The sequence below is a fragment of the Siniperca chuatsi genome, linkage group LG8, assembly GCF_020085105.1.
Source record: "Siniperca chuatsi isolate FFG_IHB_CAS linkage group LG8, ASM2008510v1, whole genome shotgun sequence".
NCBI classification, from domain to species: Eukaryota; Metazoa; Chordata; class Actinopteri; order Centrarchiformes; family Sinipercidae; genus Siniperca; species Siniperca chuatsi.
In genome coordinates, this window is record NC_058049.1 from 9,612,269 (window position 1) to 9,624,702 (window position 12,434).

General features: G+C 38.6%; 1 protein-coding gene across 10 annotated transcripts in view; it reads left to right on the forward strand.

Annotated features, from left to right (window-relative positions):
* The window catches only part of atp8a1 (ATPase phospholipid transporting 8A1), a 108,157-nt gene that overhangs the window by 39,069 nt on the left and 56,654 nt on the right, over positions 1 to 12,434 (forward strand). For 8 of the 10 annotated variants that reach the window (XM_044206235.1, XM_044206237.1, XM_044206239.1 and 5 more), the window contains 5 exons: positions 2,254 to 2,381; positions 3,698 to 3,775; positions 3,890 to 3,978; positions 7,945 to 7,989; positions 10,620 to 10,692. In XM_044206235.1, coding sequence (XP_044062170.1) covers positions 2,254 to 2,381; positions 3,698 to 3,775; positions 3,890 to 3,978; positions 7,945 to 7,989; positions 10,620 to 10,692 — 413 coding nt within the window. The remainder of the gene's footprint in view (positions 1 to 2,253; positions 2,382 to 3,697; positions 3,776 to 3,889; positions 3,979 to 7,944; positions 7,990 to 10,619; positions 10,693 to 12,434) is intronic. The other 2 variants (XM_044206242.1, XM_044206240.1) reach the window with 1 other exon arrangement.

The window sequence follows — 12,434 nt, forward strand, 5'->3', positions numbered from 1 at the left end:
CTCTGCCGCCTTCTTTTCATGTGTGGATTTTTCAAAAGATGGACCGAAAGGGGAGGGAGGGGGAGAAACCTGTTCAGTTTTTACATGTATTCTCAAGCTATTACACAAAATGGCTCTTTTTTTTAGCTACTATTACAGACATAAACACAACAAAAAAAATATGGGCTGCTCAGTTTCTGTGACAGTTGGTCTGTTGTGATGAAGCTCTGAACCTGGTATGCAAAGTGATTATCGTTACACTCTGGCCATTACTCTGTACCCTGATAGGCCTGTGTAGGCGAGGTTGTGCCCTGGTCAATTTAAGCTTGCACTACGACTTACACTGTCCCTCTTTATAAGATGTTGCATTGGCTTCTATTGGTTTTCTAAGGGTTTCAATAATGTCCTCAGTGGCATTAAAACCCAGATCTAAAAGACCCTATATCACACTGATGAGGGGATTGTAAGTCATAAAGCAGGCATCCATCTTAAGACTGATTGTACTTTCATAAGGAGTTGTTGAGACTCTGTCCAGTGCATATTATCCACCTGTGACAAAAGAGAGAGGTGTGGACATTGTCAAATCTTAAACATCCCATTTACTTACATCACTATATTTTTCTAAATTATTGTGATTTCACTCACTTACCAACATTTGTAAGTTAAATGCAGACAGGAGCAGAAGAGTCAATGTTAGCCCACCACGCATCATACATGCTCATACATATGTATGCCAAAGAAGCTTGCGACAATGCATGACTGGTGAGTAATTAATTTGACTTTGACCCGTTGCAGAGTGCTGACACAGATCATCGCCTGCATTAAGCCTATACATTGTGACAACTTAACTCTATGCAGGCTGTGAGCAAAAATGAATGGTCATTCGTTATGCATTCATGCCACCTACTACAGTTCACTACAGTTTTTGTTGGTAGTCGTGCATTTATCACCATATCATTGAATTTGTGCTGACTGTCTCTGTTGGTAAACTGCTGATGACAGAATGGTGAAGTTTTTTTGTTCCACTTCTGTGTTTAGCATAATGTCGAGGAGGTGTGGTCTTCTCACACACCAAACGAAAGAAAATTTCACTTGGAATAATGAGACCCCAACAATTTACAGTACAATTCCTGTGACAACTTACTGTGAATTTATTATTAGAAATATTTAACTTGCTTGATTAAACATGGTTAGAACATCTTATATTCACATTGCCACACATTACATTAAACATGGTTAGAACATCTTATATTCACATTGCCACACATTACATTATAGTGCCACATATTACATTATAGTGACATATGTGTAAGCGAAGACAACAGGCGTATTTTTGCACTTGTGTGACTTGTGCATGTCCTGGTTTGCTATGGTTTGATTAAAAAAAAATGTAATGACTCTACTGATCCAACACAGTATCCCTCTCTCACCTGATAGCAGAAATCTTGCGTAACATCACATAATAAGCTGACTACTAGAAATGAGTGAAATGAGGTGATGTTGTGATCATCATTAACACCCAAACTTTTTCACTGGCATAATCCACCCCCTCTTTTCCACTCCTTGTTGGTTGAAAATGTGCTATGGACTGAATTCTCCCTCCTTTGTCTTGAGAGCATCCGATATGTTTGTCTTCCTCCCCACTTCTGAAAAAGTATTCCCTCCTATATGTGTTGTTGTAGCAGTAGCTTCCATTCTGCCACTTTCTTTATGCCATCCAGTTTTTTGTTTTGCAATTGTTCTGTCATGGGGAAGGGCTGTCCCTCAACCTCAATGCTGGGTTGAGGAAGGTAACATTTGCACCTCCTGCAAGCTGTGGAAAGGTAAATCACATCCCTCCTGTTTTCATGTTTGGTGTCAGTGGGGTTACATGTTGATCATTGACAATTGTTTGGGGCTTTGGGTGGACCAGCATCATTTTGCATAGTGCTTTGTGGAATTCATTGCCTGGATCATGCTGGATGCCAAGGCTGCTGCTGTGACACTAATGACATTTGAGATACTTCAGTCCCTGTTCGCTACTTTGAATCTTTGGGGACGTTAAATTGAACTGTTAAATGGTTGAGTCGTAAGAGGATGAGGTTGGGTGGAAGAAATGGTGAATTCCAGCTAATGCACAACGTTAGCCCAACACATTCTCCGCATTGGGATAAAGTAGATCATTGGCTGGAAGTAGCTTTGGGCATTTTCATTTAACTAACTGATATTTATGAACCAGCACTGATGAGTCTCCTGTGTATCACTTCCCTTTTTCCAAAATGTATCCCCTGATAGATGGCGGGGCAGCTAACTTTGGCCTCAACTTCCTCACCTTCATCATCCTGTTCAACAACCTGATCCCTATCAGTCTCCTGGTCACACTAGAGGTTATCAAGTTCATCCAAGCCTTTTTCATCAACTGGGTGAGTTGAAGCTTCAGTCTATAATGTATCTGAAAACTTTAAATTTGAGATAGATGCGCTATTTCCTTCACAGGTGGGAGTTTAAAGAGGAAAATACATTTTAAATGTATGTGTATTTTACCTTTATGTTTATATGCATTACAAAAGCAGACATACCTGCAGGTTATATAATTGCCAGCTGCGATCACAAAATATTTTAGTGAAGAAAATGTTTGCAATACAGTTAATCACTACGTAAACAAAGCAAGGTGGGTGGTTCAACATGCGCACTCTACAGCTACTGTTAAAGCTGCTATATTCAATGTTTTTATATTAACAATGGATCGATGACTATGTGAAGGGAGTCAGCTCATAGTGATGAACCCACAGAGAATTATCACCCGGCTCTGCAGTTCCCTTCAGCTCTACAGAGCATTTTAGCATCATTTTTCTCATTGTTTTATACCCCGCAACTTTACTGTTTTGATTCACTCTCACCGCTGTCATCAACATTGTTTCCAAACGCAGTTGGCAGCTGTGTTTTTTCAGCAAAAAAAGCTCTTACCTGCCCAATACCAAATAGAAGACAGATAAAGATAGGAGCCAAAGGACTCCAAATGAATACTAATGTTGCTCTGTGTCTGCTTGATGTGTAAAGAAGCCACCTTCATAAGGTGATAATATATGTTGTGTTTACAGCTTGTTGCTTTGCCCCCAAGTGGTCAAAAAATCAATTATTGCAGGTTTAAGAACTGGGTATCAATATTGGGCTGTTGAAATAAAATGTTAAATGGTGTTCAAATAACATGGTTAGCATTATGCACATAATATTTTTAAGAAAACACAACATGTATTGAACTCAGTAAAGACCATTTCAAAGTTTGAAACACATCTGAAACCTGACTGACATGAAACATTTGAGTGAGCACCTAAAATATTGTGTTCTTATATCCTTAACCTAACTAGGTCAACCCCATCAAGTATCTCAGCTGAGGAATCGTACCGTTTCTTTTGCCCGAAGTTATTCTGAGCCCCTTTATTCATTAAATTTTAAATGAAAAGCATAGCAAGGAATTTTTAGCAACATTTAGGGCAGTTTTCAGTTGGCTTCTCTTCCCGCAGCCCCAGTTGGTTCAGTATTTTCCTGAAGAAAAAAAGACTGAGGGGACTGGGAAGAGCCTGAGTGAAGTGGGGTTTTATTATTTTATTTTTTTCCACTTTTGGGTTTTTAGTTTTACTTTCACTGCTGATGTGAAGTTTAATTTGGTGAAAACTTGTATTGTTACCAAAACTTTTGTTTCTTTTGTGAAGTTACACTTCTTTGTGATTTGTTTTAGGACACCGATATGCTCTATGAGCCCACAAACACACCTGCCATGGCTCGCACCTCCAATCTGAATGAAGAATTAGGCCAGGTAAACTGTTCAAATAATACTTTATATTATGCTAATGCTTACTTGAAAGATCTATCTATCCTTTAGAATAAAATGTGTACCTGTGAAGTGTTATTCATGTCTTTCTCTATATAGGTGAAATACATTTTCTCTGACAAGACGGGAACCCTGACCTGCAACGTGATGCAGTTCAAGAAGTGCACCATCGCTGGTGTGGCCTATGGGTATGTTCCGTTTTCCTCCCCCCTTTGCATCTCCTACTGTTACCTCCCCCATCACCATCATTAAATGCCAAGTGTGCATCATAGTACATCTGGCGTTTCTCTCTCCTCCCTTGCCTTCTCAGCATCAGTGCTCCCCTCAACATAAACTATAAATAAAAGGTGGACAGACATTTGCAAGCAAAGGCACTTTACGCTCTCCTTTGTCCATCATTTGTCACGTTGGAGGTGTTTGTGAAAACTGGCTATACGTTTCAGTGTTTTCTCTGCAAGGTCCAGAGCTTGAAAATGTCTTGCCACAAGTTAGAAACAAGAATATTGGTAACGCACAGTATCCTCCTTGTAAAGATAGAGATGTAGCCACATGAATTTACTTTTTCCCTCAACTCCACTGACATAAAAGCATATCTATTACATTTTAACATTTCATTAAATCAGCCCTTAATATTTTTCCCCCTGAATATACTCATTTCATTTTAGTTCATAGATAATTAACCTCAGTGGATGCAAAACAAGTAGGAGAGCAGAGTATCTTTACAGAACCAAAGCAAGTGCAGACGTGACAGTACATGATTCATCCCATTAGGATTCAGTTAAAAGCATGATTGATGAAGTGCAGGCTGAAGGACAAAAGAGAGTATTTTATCTGGAGTTCTTTGTACCAAAGCTCTCATTATGCTATGCTTGCCAACACTGTGAGGACACAGACAACTTCCCATTGTCCATCCCCAGGTCAAGAATATAAAGTCGTAAAGTAGTGATAATGTACATGTTGATGATATGATGCAACCAAGATCATTGCTGCTATTTCTTTTTTTTAAACTAATGCAGCTGATTAAAGACAGGGGTGTGATTTTTGGTATTTAGATATTTTGGGCTACAGAATGTCTTTTCCTTTTTTGTCTTTTTCAACGGTTATTTAATTGGGTCAAGCCTGCTGATCATCAGGGACAGACACTCCTCCCTGCAAAGATTGAAAATTAGGCAGCAGTCTCTCTCTCTCCTTCATCCAAAGTAGAGATGTTTTCCTTTGATTCTCTGAAATGAGGACTCCCTCTTATGCAACTGATAAATATGGATGAGTGTTTCATAGCAGGAGAGAAAAAAGACAGGTTCTAATGAGGCGATGTTGTTTTGATGATGCTGTCATTTGGCCTGCTCTTGTCCTTCTTCTGGGTTCCCAAAATAAGAGTTTGGAGCATTAGATTCAAAAACTGTTTACAAAACAGGTCATCGTTCTGTATTTATAGTCCACCAGACAATAACAATGTTAACTGTAACACTACTGTAATCCACTGTAGTGCTATAACTATGTAATCCATTTAATTTTACTTCAATTACTCTTCCTCCATATAATCAAATTATTTTCTTCAAACTAAACACTTTACATGATTTTACAGCAGATTATTTTATGTTGAGTGTTGATAATTTGACAATGTAAATATTGTTTATCTCACTATTTCTCAAAATGTGTCAGGAAACTGTCACAGAGCATTAATGTGTTTGCTGGTATGTGTTGGGTGTTGTTGATTGTGTGTTTTGAACTGTAGTCTTTCCAGATCCAAAACACTACTTCTGAACCCGAGTGTTGAGTGTTATCAGTTTTTATTGAGTTCATGATATGTCACACATTAATACCAGGCCAAAATCATTGAAACAGTGCTGTTCTAAATAAATCTGTGCTCTTATTTATCAGGCTAGCAAACAGAGGTTAATGCTACTAAAACAATGCTATTTCTTTAAAAGTTCTCAATTAGGTTTAGGCTTTAACAGTATGTAAGCAGCTTATATGACAAATATTTAAGGATATAAACTTGTGAATTCATTATTGTATCTACCCAACAGTGAAACAGCTTGGCAAGCTTGAATCTGTTTGTTATAAACAGTGCGAGTTTGATGACTTCCTTCCCATCCGTAACATAGATGTTTGATTTGACTGCATCCAGTTGTTAATTGTGAAATATGGATGAAAGTAGTTGTGAGGCAGATATCGTTTAATTAAACTTTAAATTCTCTGTCACTAACATGTCTCTACTTGTGGAATTAACATACTTGAATGCTTCTTCAACACTTTTTTAAAATCACATTTATTAAGGACAGATTTCAAAGTATCTGACTCAATGGCAGGAAGTAGTAGTATATTCTTGTGCAAAAAAAAGAGATTATTTAAGTAAAAACAAAGATAAAACACTTATGTGTGGCGTGACTTGTGATTTGGTGCCAGCACACACACAAAGCCCCCCTGACACTGCCGCCTGCGTGTGTTCCTCACCACAAATTAAGTGCTGCTGTAATTAATAAAGCCAACCCCAAGGGTGTAGACATCAATTAATTCCACTGGACTGGAGTCCAAATCTCAAGGAGCGACACTGTTTAGGTTAGAAAGCCTCCTAGAGAGTGTTATTAGTTTGGAGTAGAGTGAAAGCATATTTTTTAGTTGAACTCAAGTGACAGAAAATGTTTTGATTTTCTTTTAATATACCAATTTTGTATAGGCGATTTGTCATTGTAAAGTGTAATCGAGTAGATATGTACATTGGATATAGCTGTTACATATGTCTAATACTGTACAGTAGCCCATATGCAGACAGATTGGGTTGTTGTTAATGCAGATAAGCTCAATGTTGCTATACTGGAAGTACAAGAGTGAACAGGCTCACAGTATGAATCAAACTGAGTTCGAATCAAATGGAAAGCCGTAATGTTCAGTGGAGCGTGTCGTCTGGTCGGCTCCACTCCTTACAGTTAACAAAACCCTACACTGCAGTTAGTCTGCCAGAGCAGAGATGTCAAAATAATTTGGTGCCTCGTTTTAGAGCAGTGTGCTCTCTGACCACATTTAGTTTCAAACATTGTTGTTTTCATTTCTACATTCATTGGTGGCCATGAAAATATACACAGAATATTCACATACACATTGCAGTTGGAAAGTTCCTGCTGTTGCCTGATGGGGAACGAGAGCCATCTTAGTATGATACATTTTTCCTAAACATTCAAATATCACCCCCAGTTTGCTTCTGGCTTTCTTTTTTCATTATTATTTTTTTTTTGCCTTTCATCTAATTCGTTGAAATTTCTCTTAAAACATTTTGGCAAAACGGCTCAAGTTATATTTGATTGCTTTTGAGATTTGTTTAGTATGTTTTATAATTGCATAATGGTCCAAACATTTTGTGTGCATTATATTTTCTTGTCCGCCTTACAATTCATCTGCTGAGACATTCAGTCAAATAAAAACAAATACTGCTAATTGACTTGATTTTTACTATAGTAGGTGTAATAAAATATACTTGCTATTATTTTAGTGATAAATGGCATTTTTACCAGTAACTTTCAAATGAATCTCACATGTATTTTATTCCCTCCTTTATTAAATTAATTGATGTTGATGGGTGAAAGGACTGGCATGCACCACACAACTGGCTATATAACAACATATATTGAGATCTAAATCGCATGCATACAGTATTTAATTACAGCTAGTATAACATCTGTCACTTGTAAGAAAAGGAAAGTGAACACAGACATTTCAGTTGTTAATAATAACTTAAGAATGAATGCCAGTGCATATATAAAATTGTAAGGAACAATAGCTGGAAAGCAAATTATGAGATGCAGAGGTGCTAGTAGGTAGATTTAGTTAAATTTGGACACAGCCAGGCTAGCTGTTTCCCCCTCTTTACTGTCTTTGTGCTAAGCTAAGCTAACCAACTGTTGGTGTTATCTTCATATTTAGCATACAGACATGAGAGTGGTATCAAGTATAAATGATTGGAGGGCCTGCTATAATCACTGCTGTCAACCTAACCCCAACACCTCAGCTACAGTCCTTCCCGGCATCTGACCTATCATACTCTGAACGTCTGCCAACTCATAAACAAACCCATCTTTAATCCAGTCCTGGCGTCTGTACATTCACAGAACATGTTAACAATAGCTTTGTCAACAAGATAATTTTTTTCCCAACAGTCACGTCCCTGAGGCTGAGGAGGGTATTTTTGCAGAGGACGACTGGTAAGATGACTGGTGTGAAATGGTAGTCGTTTTTTTCGCTCTTCGCTTCTGTGATGTATTAGTACTGCCTTGCCTTGTGTAAATCGTGACTTTGAACACAATACCTCAATGTACTGTATGTTTGTTGTTTTCTTCGGCGTTCAGTACACTTGGGATGTGTTCTATGTGACTGTGGCTCTTGATTCACCATGTATATATGTTTATGTGAAAAAACAGCCTTAAACAAATGTTCTAGTATATGCTGCCAGTATTGTATTAGAATTATTATTGAATTCTAAGTGGTTATGTGTTGTGGCTTCCTAACAGGCACTTGTACATTCAGCAGGTTTGATAGACCAAGCCTTCCAGCATTTACTGTTTGTTGTGTTGTTGAGGCTGAAACTGTGCAGCACATTTTCCTTTTCCCCAGCTAACATCAAACTAACTTTGGAGATGGTAGTTACACTCCCACTTATTCTCTCTCTGTCAGTCTCTCTCTCTCTCTCTTTCTCACGTACACATACACACACTCACACAGTCCTACTTCCGAGATCCATCTGCTACAGTGCTGAGATCTGCAGTAACAGCATGGGCATGTCTCATCCATTTTGCATGTGGGATTGGGGCCTGTTTGTTAAAACCTATTAAGCCAAAATGTTGAATCTTTCTGCTTTAAAGGAAGTCCCATGAAAGCATGTGTCTTTTTGGCTTTTTTTTTCTCACTGAAACAACTGAGTTAGAGCCTTTATGCACAAATATCACAGGTTTGATCTGGAAACAGTCCCCAGCTATTGACTGTGAACAGCCAGCACCCTTGTTCCCATAGTGACAGGACCTCTGTGTGCTGGCAGATAATCAATAAACTGACCGTCCTCCACACCCTGCCCCGTGCCTCATCACCAAATTTCATCAAGACGATCGACATGGCGTACTACGCTACTGCTGCAGTAGAGAAAAGCCTAGGGCTTCCTTCCCTGTACGAGGGTTAGAAACAGTAACAATGACTCCATAGATTTTCTGTCAAAAATACTGCAGCATTTTGTCTAGAGTCTATGTTGCAGAATTTGTAATGTTTGTTTTTATTTCACATACGAATAAGGCTCTTGAAATGTAGCTTAGACACATACATGTAGAAATATGTTGAATGGATGTTACCTAATGCAATCAAGAAAACATATATTTTACAGTATATGATACAAAACTTTAAGCTTTTTAGTTAAAACATTGGCCCTCCTTAGTATGTGTTTACAGTATGTATTTGGAGCATTTAGAAATGCAGACTTGTTTCCTGATTTCTCTCTGACATATTATAATAAAGCCTGCAAGTGATACATTTCCCCAACCTCCAGTGCATCCACGTAGGTATAACACAATATCTACTCTAGCCCTGCTGTTTAATTGCGTCACTTTGCTTTTCTCATATTTCTTTTCTCCCAAACCTCTATTTGCAGTGCAGTAGATGGGAGTATTACTTGCCAGTTGGCTGTTTGGTTCTTAGGGATCCGAACAGTGTATCTCGTGGGGTTAGAAAGACTTGTGGTTGCTAATGGCAGCCTCAGTAACATTTCTATCAAGCCCCAGTGCCACAGACAAAGCTGCTGTCTACCTAGGGCTCTATTTATCACAGAATCATGAACCGATTCCCGCTGGACAGCCAGTGAGCAGCTGGTAGCTACATACAAAATCACTGCCCTAAGCCACTGTTAGAGGGATAAAAACATAATTACCTTACATCAATGAAAAGGTCTTCTCTGCACTAAACAAATATTGTTTTTTTTTTCAGTTCAGCATGACTTTCTGTTGTTGATGAACGATTTAATAACTTTTTTTATTTTGCTATATTCCTAATGGACTGCAAGATATTGAATTATTTTGCATCTTGCCAGTAACAAAAAGCATTTCTGGTACAAGTATGAGAGACTAATTGTATTACCAGCAATTTATTAGGGTTTGGCTTTGATTAGTGTATGAGTAATATGCTCTTTCTTAGCTGCCAGAAATTCAGCCTGCCTGCCGTGTCCCTGTAAGCAGTTCCTCTTACATTGATTAATTTATAAAGCAAAGGGGAACACCATTTATTATTTACGGAAATTACTTAAGTGAATATGTTATATGAAGGAGAAAATTAATAAATCTGTGAGTGTGGATTCTTTGTGCATTGTGAAATGATAATGTCCCATTCTCAAAGTATGATCAGCTTCTGCCAGCATGGACAGAATCCCAAACAGTCACACTGTACATCACGTTACTAAAGTCCAGGGGACCTGCATTTGCATTCTGTCTGCATTGCGGTTGATACTTTTCTCATCAAATGTCAATACTGTTGGCACACAGCAGTGGCTGTGTCAATACCAGTTTGAGATCTGTTTTGTGGTGCCAGTCTCAGAAACACTAAGAAACACGTTTGTCACACTTATTATTGTATTTGGAAAACTGTCTGACGCTAGTAGAAAGTTGTACTTTTATGTAAACCTCTCCTGTTGTTGTCATAAGCATTGTTGTTGTGAGAATATGCTCTGATCATGATGCAAATTAATAATTTGTTCTAGTCTACTGTCATGACTTCTAGTTGGCTGGCAGTGCTATAAAGTAGTGCTATCAAGTATTCCAGTGTGTTCTGCTGTTTTGACCTCTCCGTCTCTTCTTTCCAGCCACAGCACACACTCATCAGACGAGGCCGGATTTAATGACCCGAACTTACTGGAAAACCTCCAAAGTAATCACGTAAGTAATGTCAGGGTTCTCTGCCGCATCTATCGTTTTTCCAACCAACTTTAGATGAAACCACGGCCACTTCCATATGACGAAAGCCTTGACGGCTGCGTTCCCATGGAAACCGTGCTCACACGGGTCACGCAACATATGACAGCTACAGTAGCTTGGAAAATAGCGATATTGGGCACAGAATTTGATGAATTTGCTGTTTATCCGACCACAATGGGAAAAGAATTGGCTAGCTAGCGTGCTATTTCCTAACTGTATGTTCAGTTGGTGTCTGGTGTTGAGTAATGGGAAACGTTAATTCTGAAAGACAATGAGTTAACAATTTGAGTCAAGCATAGAGGCTGTATTATATGTATTATTAGCTTATCATTTAGAAAGCTATACCTGGCAGGTGAGACATTTCTTCATGATAATAATAGGTTTAGCCTATATAGCTAGCTGTTAAAGTGACAGGAAGTTGCCTCCTTTCTTAGCTTACTGGAATGCAATCAGTCCAAAGGCCTTTAGTAATGTTAACTTATTGACAAGAGAGCAACTGGAGGGATGTAATAAAGTATGTGTGTCAATCTTACCACTCATGAAGTACAGGTTTTCCAATGCTATCAATGTCATTGTTTTTGATAGAGACTGGCTGAGGGGTTTAAACTATTCACATAAACTATGCACCCATCTTGTACCTTTTATAGGAATAGATGACTATCTCTTCCACAAAGCGCTATTTTCCAAGCTGTAGCTGTCATATTTCATGGGACCCTCATGAGCGCGGTTTCCATGGGAACGCAGCCGTCAGGGCCTTCGTCATATGGAAGTGGCTGTGGTTTAATCTAAAGTTGGATGGAAAGAGGATAGATGCATACCTACCACCCACCTGCAGTAATGGCTGCTGTTTAGGACAAAGTTAAGAAGGGTTTTGAATCTAATTGTGTGTGGTTATATAATATCTTCTTGCCATTTTAAATTAACTTTAGTGATGTGTTGGCTGGTATGTGTCATTAAAAATGGTGAAAAGTAATGTTTCATGGTATGCATCATGTTTTACGGTCATTTTATCTGGTTCAAGACAACATGTTTTGACAGACAAATTGACTTAATTATCTTTAATATCAGTTTGATTAAAATCCTGCTGAGGGGTGGATTACTGTTTACAGGACATTATAAACACAGGCAGGCAAACAACCTAATTAGCTTGTTCTGACAGGATGAAGACATGGTTATTTGCTTATCCACTGTGGGGAACTGTACTGCTGTACAGTGATTACATTAGTGTGAACGTATGAATATGAACTCTGTGCCTTTGCCTCAAAATATGGACTCAGACATGCATTTGGGATATGTCACAGGATTCAAGAGGGAGCAATAAGGGCCACCTGTGGTAATGAAATGGGTGAAAACTGTGATTGATTGGCTGTTTGAGTCACTGAGCTGCAGAACAGCGTGGGGGAGGCAGAATGTCACATCTAATTACATACAGTAGCACCGCCCAGGGAAAGGAGTAATCCCACTGTGGTGTTTGCTTTGTTATGACAGCAGAATCTCTCCACACATTGAGTTTGTCTAGTATCTGCTTTAGTTTCTTATGGATCACTGCTAATTATAGTGCACAACCAACCGCTGTTAAGAAACCACAGTCTCTCTAAATCTCTGGTAATGATTCTGCTTATGATTAATCTATTGGGTTCTAGTTGTACTAATGCTTTGTTGATGGTGGATGTCTTCATATTGTAGCACTTTTGTGAGTCATA